This window comes from Scyliorhinus torazame, chromosome 7 (genome assembly GCF_047496885.1).
Source record: "Scyliorhinus torazame isolate Kashiwa2021f chromosome 7, sScyTor2.1, whole genome shotgun sequence".
Lineage (NCBI taxonomy): Eukaryota > Metazoa > Chordata > Chondrichthyes > Carcharhiniformes > Scyliorhinidae > Scyliorhinus > Scyliorhinus torazame.
The window spans coordinates 263,209,022-263,222,364 of NC_092713.1; the positions used below are offsets into that span (position 1 = coordinate 263,209,022).

Genomic DNA, 13,343 nt, shown 5'->3' on the forward strand with positions numbered 1-13,343 from the left:
CTAAAATCAAATCAGCATATAAAGGTAAATCATACTTGAACTTGTTTAACTGAACTACAAGGTTCCAAAGCTGGATTAATCAAACTATACCTTTTTGAGGATGTCCGAGCCACTCAAACAGCTTCAGCGTGCCACCAATAAGCTAGCATACAAGACTTCCGCTTGTGACCATGGAGTGATTGGTCACATAAAGGGCTGTTCCGGTTCAAAGTCACAGAAAAGGGCTCTTTTTACCCAGATCCGGGTGGAATTTTAATGAAAAGACGTAGGTGAATGTCAGAGGAGTAGTTTACCCCTGGAATGGTATGTCTTCTGATCACCGGACACGGCAGAAAACAGTGAGAGGTTTGGCTGGAAAGTTGTGCTTCACAGACAGTTTCTTCCAGCATGCAGGCGGGGGAGGGGCAAGCTGTAAGGCCTCAGGTACAGGAACTGATGACTTTTATCAAGGAGGAATTCCATAAACAGAGGAAGGAAATGCATGAGGATCATGCAAAGGCCATTGTAGAAGCTGTGGCAGCCCTGAAGAGTACTCTGGAGAAGATGGAGAGGTGTTTGGAGGTGCAGGGGTCACAGATTCAGGAGATTGAAGGACTGATCTTGGACCACAGCGATCGTGTGGTGGCTCTGGAGGCGGAGGTGGGGCTCCTAAGAGACCTCTGTAAAACATTGAGGGCAAAGGTGGAGAAGCAGGAGAATGGCTCAAGAAGGCAGAACCTGCAAATAGTGGGCCTGCCTGAAGGAGTGGAAGGTGTGAGTGCCACGAGGTTCGTCTCGAGGATGCTGGCAGGGCTGGTGGCAGAAGGGGTGCTAGATAAGGCATCTGAAGTGGACCGAGCATATAGGTCGCTGAGGCAAAAGCCTCGAGCTGGGGAGCCGCCGCGGGCGGTGATTGTGAGACCCCATAAATTTCATAGATGGAATTTACAGTACAGAAGGCGGCCATTCGGCCCATCGAGTCTGCACCGGCTCTTGGAAAGAGCACCCTACCCAAGGTCAACACCTCCACCCTATCCCCATAACCCAGTAACCCCACCCACCACTAAGGGCAATTTTGGACACATAAGGGCAATTTATCATGGCCAATCCACCTGACCTGCACATCTTTGGACTGTGGGAGGAAACCGGAGCACCCGGCGGAAACCCACGCACACACGGGGAGGATGTGCAGACTCCGCACAGACAGTGACCCAAGCCGGAATCGAACCTGGGACCCTGGAGCTGTGAAGCAATTGTGCTATCCACAATGCTACCATACCTTTGTGGGGAAAGAGAAAATTCTACAGTGGACCAGGGAGAAGCGTAGCTGCAACTGGGAGGGAAATAACATCCGGATTTACCAGGACATCTGAGCCGAGTTGGCAAAACGGCGGACAGGTTTCAACAAGGCCAAGGCGGTGCTGTACCGGCGGCAGATCAGGTTTGGCGTGCTCTACCCGGCTAAATTATGGGTGACGTTCGGAGGCCGGGAGTATTATTTCGAGACCCCAGAAGCGGCCGAAGACTTAATTAAGGCGCATAAGCTGGGGGAGAACTGAGTGGACAATGCTTGGTAACCGGGTGCTGGCACGATGTAATGGTCGGGAGCATGTTTGAAGTGGGTGTAGGGATGGGGGGGATTTTCGCCTTTATTGTTGGGGGGGGGGGGGGGGGGGGGGGGTTCTGTTCAATGTTGAGATTGTAAGGAGTTGTAGGGGTGAAAAGTTTATGTGGGGATGGATGTTCCCATCCCCCCTCCTGTTTTATGGGACTGTTTGTGTTTAACATCTGTTTGTTTGCTTTTGGAGAAGGCTACCTGGAGTTCAGGAGAAGTCCTTGTTTGGGTGGGGGAGGGTAAGGCCAGCAGGAGGCCTTCTTCTTTGAGCTGAGTGGGGGGGGGGGTTCATTAGGGTATACCTTTGGGAGTGGCAGCCGTGCCAGCAGGTTATGCTGGTGAACGGAAGTGAGGTGGTGGGGGAGAAGGCCAAGAGGGGTGGCCGGGGGGAGGGGGAAAAGGGGAAGGAAGGAGGGAAGGACGGAGCGGGGGGGGGGTTTCTGCGACTCGGCAGAGAGTGAGAGATGACATGGTCAAGGGCGAAGAAAGGGGCCATCTGGGATGGGCTAGGTAGAGTGGAATTAAAGGGCAAGAGTTAAGTGGGGAAGATGACGGACGGTAGGGGGGATTGAAGGCGCAAGCCTCCGGTAAGGTGGTAACGTGGAATGTCCGGGGACTGAATGAGCCGGTTAAAAGGTCGCGGGTGTTCGCGTACCTCAGGAGCTTGAAAACGGGGGTTGGCTTTTTGCAGTAGACACACCTCCGTGTGGAGGACCAGGTTAGGTTAAGGAAGGGGTGGGTAGGGCAGGTTTTTCACTCTGGGTTTGATTTGAAGTCGAGGGGGTGGCGATTTTACTTAGCAAAAAAATGGGATTCATGAGTGCGAAGGAGGTGAGGGATCCAGGTGGGAGATATGTGATTGTGAGTGGGGTACTGGAAGGGGCACCAGTAGTGCAGGTAAATGTGTATGCCCAAAATTGGAATGATGTGGGTTTTATGAGGGGGTTGCTGGCAGCAATCCCGGATTTGGCCACGTACCAGTTGATCAAGGGAGGAGATTTTAACTGTGTCCTGGAGCCGAGGGTGGATAGATCGAGCCCCAGGTCGATGGGTAGGGTACAAATGGCAAGAAAGCTGGGAGGGGGGTTTATGGAGAAGATGGGCATGATGGATCCATGGCGCTTTCAAAACTAAGGGGAAGGGAGTATTCCTTCTTTTCACACGTCCAAAAGGTGTATTCGAGGATTGATTACTTTGTAGCGAGTCGGGAGATTTTGGTTGGGGTGGAGGGGGCAGAGTATGCGGGGATAGTTATCTCGGACCATGCACCCCACCGGCTGGATATTTGGTTCAGTATGGGACGAGAGCAGAGGCCGGGGTGGAGGTTTGACTCGGGGTTGTTGGCGGATGGAGGTTTTTGTGATAAGGTGCGGTTGGCGATTAGGGATTATGTGGAGTTCAATCAGAATGGGGAGGTGTCGGCGGGTAGTTATTGGGAAACACTGAAGGCAGTGGTCTGGGGAGAAATTATCTCATTTACGGTTCATGCGAATAAGGAGAGCGGAACATGACCGTCTAGTGAGCAAGACAGTGGAGGGGGGCAGGGAATATTCTAGGGTGTCCACTGTGGAGGGATTGGTGAGGAGGAAAAAGTTGCAGGGGCAATTTGACAGGCTGACAACGGGGAGGGCGGTAGGGCAACTGCGTAGGGCAAGAGGGGTGCAATACGAGTATGGGGAGAAGGCGAGCCGCATGTTGGCGCACCAGCTGCGGAGGCAGGCTGCGTCCAGGGAAATATTGAAAATCCGGACTGGGGCTGGGGATGTGGTGTCAGAGCCAGGGAAGATAGATGAGGCATTTAGAGAGTATTACCAGGGATTTTAGGAGGCAGACCCAGGAGGAGAGGAGGGAGACATGGGGTGGTTTCTGGGTGAGCTGGAATTTCCCCAGGTGGAGGAAGCAAAGTGGCAGGCGTTGGAGGAGCCCCTGGGGCTGAGGGAACTGCTGGATAGTAGACGTATGAAGGTGGAGAAGGCCCCTGGGCCAGATAGGTACCCGGCAGAATTTTATAAGGAATTTGCGGCGGACCTGGCACCACATCTGTTGGGGGCGTTGAATGAAGCACTGGAGAAGGGGGAGATGCCGGAGACGATGAAGCAGGCAGTAATCATACTAATCCAAAAAAAGGAAAGGATCTGGTGGAATGTGGGTCGTATAGACCCATATCACTATTGAACACGGATGTGAAAGTATTGGCTAAGTTGTTGGCGGGGAGGATAGAGGATTGTGTCCCGGGGGTGGTTGCAGAAGATCAAATAGGCCTTGTGAAGGGCAGGCAGCTCGCAAGTAATATAAGGTGTCTATTGAATGTGGTGATGAATCCGTCGAGAGCTCTGGTACCGGAGGTGGTGGTGTCCATGGACGCGGAGAAAGCATTTGAACGGGTGGAGTGGCGGTACTTGTTCGAAGTTTTGGGAAGATTTGAGTTTGGTCCGAAATTAGTGGCATGGGTGCGGTTGCTGTATGTGGCGCCAAGAGTGAGGATGAGGACGAATGATATGAGCTCACAAAGCTTTGACTTACACAGGGGTACAAGGCAGGGGTGCCTGCTGTCGTCGCTGCTGTTTGCGCTGGCCATAGAGCCATTGGCGACGGCTCTCAGTGGGTCGGCAGAGTGGCAGGGGATAATGAGGGGACAAAGGGAGCATCGGGTGTTGCTCTATGCCGATGACCTCTTGCTGTATGTTTTGGATCTGTTGGAGTATGGGAAGGATTATGGGCCTATTGGGAGGTTTGGAGGGTTCTCGGGACACAAACTGAATGTAGGGAAAAGCGAGGTATTCCCGATGAATGAGTTGGCACAGCGGGCTAATTTAGGGGGATGCCATTTACGGTAGCGAGGGAAAGGTTTAGGTACTTGGGGATTCAGGTAGCAAGGGAATGGACGGGGCTCCAGAAGTGGAACTTAACGAAGCTGGTGGAGGAAGCCAGGGAGGATCTTAAGAGGTGGGATACACTGCACCTAACGTTGGCGAGGAGGGTCCAAGTGGTGAAAATAAATATTCTGCCGAGGTTCTTGTTTATCTTTCCGGCTCTCCCAATCTTTATACCAAAGGCCTTTTTTCGGAAAGTGGACACAATCATCTCTGACTTTGTATGGGCGGGGAAGGTGCCGAGGGTGGGAGGACCCTGCTACAGAGGCAGAGGCAGCAGGGGGTTTGGTTGCCAAACTTGCTTCATTATTATTGGACGGTGAATGTGGACAAGGTCATAGAATTTATCATAGAATTTACAGTGCAGAAGGAGGCCATTCAGCCCATCGACTCTGCACCGGCTCTTGGAAAGAGCACCCTACCCAAGGTCAACACCTCCACCCTATCCCCATAACCCAGTAACCCCGTCCAATACTAAGGGCAATTTTGGACACTAAGGGCAATTTGTCATGGCCAATCCACCTAACCTGCACATCTTTGGACTGTGGGAGGAAACCGGAGCACCTGGAGGAAACCCACGCACACACGGGGAGGATGTGCAGACTCCGCACAGACAGTGACCCAAGCCGGTATCAAACCTGGGACCCTGGAGCTGTGAAGCAATTGTGCTATCCACAATGCTACCGTGCTGCCCTTGCGGCGGTGATGAAGGAGTAGGGGTAGAGTGGGTTAGGATGGAGGAGGATTCTTGTAAGGGGTCTAGTTTGAGGGTTATGGTGACAGCAGCACTGCCAATGGCTCAGAGTAGGTATTCAGGGAGCCCAGTGGTGCAGTCCACGGTGAAGATATGGAATCAGCTGAGGAAGCATTTTAGGGTGGAAGGGATGTCGGTGCTAACCCCGCTGTGCGCGAATCATGGGTTTGAGACGAGGAGTGATGGATAGTGTATACAGGAGGTGGAGGGATGTGGGGCTGATCAAGGTGAGGGATTTGTATTTGGAGGAAGGGTAAGCCAGTCTGGAGGAGCTAAGGGAGAGGGTAGAGCTGCCGAGGGGTAGTGAGTTCAGGTACTGAGTTCAGGTACCTACATGTTAGGGACTTTGCACGAAAGGTCTGGAAGGGGTTCCCTAGATTGCTGGAATGCACACTGCTGGAGCGACTGCTGCTTCCGGATGTGGAAGGGGAGGGAAGAATTGGGGATGTATATAAATGGCTGGGGGAGCAGAGAGGCGAGCGGGTGGTGAAGATCAAGGAGAATTATGAAACCGAGTTGGGAATGGAGATCAATTGGGGAGTATGGAGTGAGGCACTGCGAAGGGTAAAGGGGACCGCCTCTTGTGCAAGGATGAGCCTGATACAGTTTAAGGTGGTGCACAGGGTACATATGACTCGGGTGAGAATGAGAGGGTTCTTTCAGGGGGTAGCAGATGAGTGTGAGAGGTGTGGGCAGGGGCCAGCAAATCATGCGCATATGTTTTGGGGTTGTGAAATATTGGGAAGATTCTGGGTGGGAGTGTTCGCGGTCTTAGCCAGCATAGTGGAGGAGGGAGTGCACCTGGACCCTTTGGTGGCGATATTTGGGGTTTCAGAGAAGCCAGAGCTCATGGAGAGGAGGAAGGCCGATATCTTGGCCTTCGCCTCTCTGATTGCACGGCGACAAATTTTGCTGGATTGGCAGTGGGCATTACCACCAGGGGTTGCAGCATGGTTGGGTGACGTGTATGATTTCCTGCGGTTAGAGAAGATAAAGTATGAGTTAACGGGCTCAGCAGGGGAGTTTGAGAAAAGATGGGGGATGTTTCTGACCGTGTTTGAGGAGCTGTTCGTCGCAGAGGGATGGGGATGAAAAAGGAGAAAAATCTGTTGATTGTTGGGAAGAATGTTTCCCGGGGTGTTTATTTGCTGTAACCTACTTTGATATAAGTTTGAATAAAATGCGTTAAAAAAAATAAGCTAGCATACAAAATGCTATTGTTTTCTTCAGAAATGTCAATCATTACATCATGCAATTTTTGAATGATGAATTAAATTAAGAAAATGGGACCATTCAATATGCAATATAAATTACACAACCTCAATAAAAAGCATTTGAAGAGGTTCTACAGTCTCCTCTGTATTGATTTTTGTTTGATCAATACACTGCATTAGACACACATTTAGGTTCAATATTTCAGTACTCCAAAAACATTTATTTATTTATTTTTAATTTAGAGTACCCAATTCATTTTTTCCAATTAAGGGGCAATTTTGCGTGGCCAATTCACCGACCCTGCACATCTTTGGGTTGTGGGGTGAGACTCACGCAAACACGGGCAAAATGTGCAAACTCCCCATGGACAGTGACCCAGAGTCGGGATTGAACCTGGGACCTCGGCGCCGTGAGGCGGCTGTGCTAAACACTACTCCACCGTGCTGCCCCAAAAACATTTATGACTGAATTACATCTTACATTATGAACAAGCTTGTATTTACCTGCAGGTGAAACATGAGGACAACTGCTCATTTTCAACAATTTCAGAGTGTCACTGTTATTAGCCACCAAAACCTTAAGAGATGGGTCATCTACTGGTGTATCATCAATCTTGATTGATGACAGTGATTTTGAGTTCACAAATACCACAGTTAGAGCTGACACAAAACGCGACTGTGAAAGCAAAAAGGAAGACGATGAATACTTTCAATTAAAAATCTTTTGTTCTTCCATGGCTGTTAAGCTAGATTTTTATAAAAGCTACCTTTGACAAATTCATGAAACTGGGTCTTGCTGTGGAAATCAGCCCCAATGTCTTTATGGAACAGTTAACCAGTTGTGAAAGAATATCACATGCTGCCTCTGCAGACTCAGTGCTACTGTCAACCTGAAAAATGCAAGAAAGCAGATTTAAAGGACAGAAAATAAGTGGAACACTACAATCAATTAAATAATCATAATCATTAACTGAATTACAAAAAAGGTTCAAAATACAGCTGTGGACAGTATTCAGGCCTTGTGAGTATTGCTTATTAGATTAATTGGATGCACTGTCTGAACTAGCAACCTTGTGACACCCTGATCTTACACAAATTATGAAAACATAATTAAAATATCAAGAAAAAAATATTGCTTTACTTTCATGCTTTATATGCAGTTTGCCTGAAGATGCTACATATTTCCTTATTGACTCCTTCAGATACAATGTTCCAAATAGTTTTTATTCAGCCCAATGTTAACTTTCAAAAAAGTGCACTAATTGCAGTTAGGTGGGGTTGCTGGGTTATGGGGATAGGATGGAGGTGTGGGCTTAGGTCAGGTGCGCTTTCAGGGACCGGTGTAGACTCGATCGGCCAAGTGGCCTCCTTCTGCATTGTAAATTCTATAAGTATATCACTGGGAAGAGGATAACCAGGGAAAGAGTAGGGCTCATTGGGGACCAAGAAGGAAATCTGTGGGTGGAGCCAGAAGACATTGATAGGGTGTTGAACAAATACTTCACATCTGTCTTCACCCGAGAGAATGAGGAGGTAGAAATCGAACTCAGGGAAGAGAGATTGAGATTCTTCAGCAAACTGACATAGGGAGTGACAAGGTACTGGAGGTGGTGGCAGACTTAAAGTGGACAAATCTCCAGGTCCAGATAAATCGTGTCCCAGAATGCTGTGGAAGGCAAGAGACGAGATTGCAGGGACTCTGACCCAAATTTTTAATTCCTCTCTGGCCACAGGGAAGGTACCAAGACCGAGAACAGCTAATGTGATCCAACTGTTTAAGAAAGGTTGGAGAGATAAGCCAGGGGACTACAGACCTGTGAGTCTCAAGTCAGTAGTAGCGAAACTATTACAGAAAATTCTGACGGTGAGAATCTATCTCCACTTGGAGAAGCAAGGTTTGATCAGGAATAGTCAGTCAGAGAGAGGTCATACCGAACAAATTTGATTGTTTTTTTGAGCATGTGACGAGGTGCGTAGATGCGGATAGTGCAGTTGATGTATTTTGTATAGATTTCAGCAAAGCCTTTGACAAGATCCCACATGGGAGACTTATAAAGAAGGCAAATGCACATGGGATACAAGGTAACTTGATAAGATGGATTCAAAATTGGCTTAATTCTCGGAGACACAGGGAGATGACAGACAGCTGTTTTAGTGCTTGGAAGTCAGTGTCCAGTGTGTACCACAGGTATCTGTGCTGGGAACTCTATTATTTGTCATTTATATAAACAACATATACGACTATGTGGGGGGTAGGAAGAGTAATCTTGCGGATGACACAAAGAGTGGCCGGGTGGTTATCAGTGAGATTGAGTGTCTTGGGTTACAGGGAGATATAGATGGGATGGTCAAATGGGCAGGAAGGTAGCAGATAGAATTTAACCCTGAAAAGTGAGAGATGATGCACTCTGGAGGGAGTAATTTGACAAGGAAGTATTCAATGAAAGGCTTGACGAAGAACAAAGGGACCTTGGTGTGTTTGTCCATAGATCTCTGAAGGCAGAGAAGGTTAATAGGGTGATGAGAAAGGCATATGGGACACTTGCCTTTATCAATCGAGGTATAGATTACAAAAGCAGGGAGGTCATGTTGGAGTTGCATTGAACTTTGGTGAGGGCACAGCTAGCATACATGTGCAATTCTGGTCGCCACATTATGGGAAGGATGTGATTGCACTTGAGGGGGGGGGCAGAGGTGATTCACCAGATGTTGCCTTGCATGGAACATTTAAGTTACAAGAGAGGTTGGATAGGCTTGGATTGTTTTCGCTGGAGCAGAGAAGTGAGGGGTAACCTGATCGAGGGTGTACAAGATTATGAGGGGCATGGGCATGGTGGATAGAGAGCGCTTGTTCCCCTTAGTTGAAGGGTCAGGTACGAGGGAACACAAGTTCAAGGTAAGGAACAGGAGGTTTGGGGGAATTTGAGGAAAAACTATTTTACCCAGAGGGTGTTGACGGTCTGGAATGCACTGCCTGGGAGGGTGGTAGAGGCGGGTTGCCTCACACCTTTAAAAAAATACCTGGATCAGTAATAAGTCATAACATTCAAGGTTATGGGCCAGGTACCAGGCAGGTTCCCGTACCAGCCTTCCCGAACAGGCCGACTAGGGGCTTTTCACAGTAACTTCATTTGAAGCCTACTTGTGACAATAAGCGATTTTCATTTCATTTCATTCAGGTGCTGGTAAATGGGATTAGGTAGGCAGGTCAGATGTCTTTCATGCGTCGATGCAGACTCAATGAGCCGAACGGCCTCTTCTACACTGTATTATTCTGTAACTGTGAAATGCATCACTTCTCATATGTCCGCATTACAGTTCATGCAATATCTGCTCATTTCATCTATTAACCTCCTTAAGTGACTTACAGTTTTCTCGTGCCAACAGTGCTGCCAACTCCCTTAATTCCGCCATTAAAACATAAACCCCATTCATCAACTTTAGATTCAAATTTTAATTCAAATGCTTAAGCTATATAAATGCAGAGGAAACAAACCCTTTATTTTGACCCACCACCCATCCTCTGCCATTCAACCCACACCCAGCTGCTTGCATCTCAGATATTGGTTTGCTTTTCAAAATCAGATTTTCCCTCTCCCACTGTATCCTGGCTTTGGTGAGCACTAGAATTTGTGACCCAGATCATGAACAAGCGGTTTCTTCCATGAAATGCAGGAATTGCAGGAATGGCTGGGATTAACCAAAGCCATGGTGTTCCCCACAGCCAACCAATCTTCTGAGCTTTCTCAACTGAAGAATAGCCACTATTAAATAGGACGGCAGGTTATTATTTGAATGGGTGTAAATTGAGAGGTGGATATTCAGCGAGACCTTGGTGTCCTTGTGCATCAGTTGCTGAAAGTAAGCACACAGGTACAGCAGGCAGTAAAGAAGGCAAATGGTATGTTGGCCTTCATAGCAAGAGGATTTGAGTATAGGAATAGGGATTTTTTAAATTAAAATTGTACAGGGCAATGGTGAGGCCACACCTGGAGTAGTGTGTGCAGTTTTGGTGTCCTTATCTGAGGAAGGATGATCTTGCCACGGAGGGAGTGCAGCGAAGCTTTACCAGGCTGATTCTTTGGATGGCAGGACTGTGTATGAGGAAAAACTAAATTGGCTAGGATTATATTCATTGGAGTTCAGAGGAGCGAGAGGGGCTTTCAGAAACTCATAAAATTAACAGGATCAGACAGGGTAGATTCAGAAAGAATGTTCCCGTTGATGGGGAGTCCAGAACTAGAGGTCATAATTTGAAGATATGGGGTAAACGTTTTAGGACTGAGGGGAGGAGAAACCTCTTCACCCATAGTGGTGAATCTGTGTAAATCACCACCACAAAAGTAGTTGAGGTGAAAATTGTGCAATTTCAAGTAGGAATTAGGTATAACTGTTGGGGCTAAACATAGAACATAGAATGATACAGCGCAGTACAGGCCCTTCGGCCCACGATGTTACACCGAAACAAAAGCCATCTAACCTACACTATGCCATTATCATCCATATGCTTATCCAATAAACTTTTAAATGCCCTCAATGTTGGCGAGTTCACTACTGTTGCAGGTAGGGCATTCCACGGCCTCACCACTCTTTGCGTAAAGGGATCAAGGGATTTTGGGGGAGCGGGGCGGGGGGGGGGGAAGATAGGATCAGGGTATTGATCTTGATGATCTGCCATGATCATAATGAATGGTGGAGCAGGCTCGAAGGGCCGAATGGCCTCCTGCTTCTATTTTCTACGTTTTTTTTAAAAACACTGTTGTTCATAAATATCTCTTCTTACCTTAAAACTGACATACTGCAGATGATCTGCATGCTTTTTGATTATCTGCTGGATTAGATCTGGGTGGGTTGATTTCAGATAGGATGTGGCTGGCTGGTTCAATTCAAACTCAAATCGTCTCCATAGCTCAGGCATGTGAAAGACTTCATTCCAAGTTCTACATACTGATGATGCGCAAGCTCGATCCACCAATGGCAAGTACTGAAAGATGTGTAAAATCACATCATAGTGCAGGTTTCCCCAGTCTACCTGACATGCACACAAAGTCTCAATGGTTGGAGTTGAGCTCGTTTTTCGTCTTTTTTTGCCTTCATCAGCATCTGAAGCAGGCTGGGTCTCAACTTTTTGCTTTACTCTGTTTTGCTTCATTCTGAAAGAGAACAAAAGCTAATGTTATTTTAGTTCAGTAAGAAGTCTTACAACACCAGGTTAAAGTCCAACAGGTTTGTTTCAAATACTAGCTTTCAGAGCACTGCTCCTTCCTCAGGTGAAACCTTTCGGAGCAGTGCTCCAAAAGCTAGTGTTTGAAACAAACCTGTTGGACTTTAACATGTGTTGTAAGACTTCTTACTGTGCTCACCCCGTCCAACGCCGGCATCTCCACATCATGGTTATTTTAGTTGAATGCAAATTGCTCCCTTTCAATCTTAGTCAGCAATGTTGAACGCAGATGACACGCTTCAAACTTAGCAGTGCATTTAAACTAAATCATACGAGTTTATCGGATTACGTAGTTAATAAGGTGACGATGGAGTATCATGTCATGTTTACCAAAAAACAAGCTGTAGGTTAAAAGGTAATTTAAAAGATTATGCAAGTGTTTTTTCCTCCCACAGATGCTACATGGAAATAGCAAGGATATTACTTTTGCTTTCATATGAGAAATTGGGTAGTGGGGTTAGTTATTCTCAATACTTCAAGGCAGCGAAAATTAGGATAACTCAAGGAATATTAACAGAATTTCAACAGTTACTAAGTGCATTCCTTTCTACTGACCATTTGCTCCTTCACAGACAGTGCTGACTCAACAAATAGTGCCAAGGTTCAAAATGAGAACATTTGAAACAGCCAAAAAAAGCACAAATCCTCACAAGCATTGTTTTGTTCACTTAATGATACAGTATGAATTCAAATATCAAAAGGACTAAGATCAAGATAAGAACATTACAACTAAAACCATGAGTTGGATAGCCAAAAACAGAACATTCAAAGACAAGAAAAATACATCGATTCTGAAAACTATATTTAAATCTGCAGATAACATTCATTCCACAATTGTGCTGCCAGGAAACAATTACGATATCCTGTGCTGGGTATACCAATTGCACTGTTCTTAACTAATTGAACAAATGTTTCCAGAATTCCAAGGTTTAAACGTTTAAAGCAGGCATGGAAGAAAGTGGCAACAACAGATCAAGATAAATCCTGCAAGGAACTAAATCTGCAAAACATGGATTTCCGCTAATTTTCAAATCCATGAGATTAATTATTGATTGACTGAACCTCAACTCTCGGCATACGTATTATGTTTTCAGTTTATTAAGAGGATCATTTCTAAGATGGGAATGGTTTCTATTTATTTGGCAATGTGTTTCATAGTAAAAATTGCTTGCATTGATTCAACATCTTACCAAGATTCTCAGGATATCCCAAAATGCTATACAGCCAGTGCAGCACCTTAAGAAACATAATCCCCGGTTTGCAGGCAAAAATACAATTTGGCCATAGCAAAGTCCCAGAAATGGTGAAAGAAAATTTTAAAATATCAGCAGCTCATGGAAAAGATCCACTGCCAACTTCTTAGGGCAACAAGAGATGGGAAAAGTTGAGATGGGAAAAATAATTCTTAAAATTCAGTTTCTAGTGCTGTTATTTGAGGTGGAAACTTTGGTCTGACTATCAGAAGAATTTCTTGCTATTCGCTGAAGTCCATCCAAACATGCAGAGGCTTTACACCTCATAAAAGACATTAAAAGAATTGCTGGTTCAAAGATTTTGGCATTCACCATCATTACGCCAATGAAATTGACAACAATCTGGAGTCCACATATATGTAGGATTGGATTTTATGCAGCTATATCACAGTGGTGGGATATACCCCATGGCTGTCCCTTGGTAGCGGGAA

General features: G+C 46.5%; 1 protein-coding gene across 1 annotated transcript in view; it reads right to left on the minus strand.

Annotated features, from left to right (window-relative positions):
• LOC140427000 (F-box/LRR-repeat protein 3-like) overlaps nt 1–13,343 on the minus strand; it is a 30,341-nt gene that overhangs the window by 6,327 nt on the left and 10,671 nt on the right. The window contains exons 3-5 of the mRNA XM_072512369.1: nt 11,219–11,588; nt 7,203–7,325; nt 6,940–7,111 (exon numbers count right to left, since the gene is read on the minus strand). Of these exons, the coding sequence (XP_072368470.1) occupies nt 6,940–7,111; nt 7,203–7,325; nt 11,219–11,587 (664 nt within the window). The 5' untranslated portion in view covers nt 11,588. The remainder of the gene's footprint in view (nt 1–6,939; nt 7,112–7,202; nt 7,326–11,218; nt 11,589–13,343) is intronic.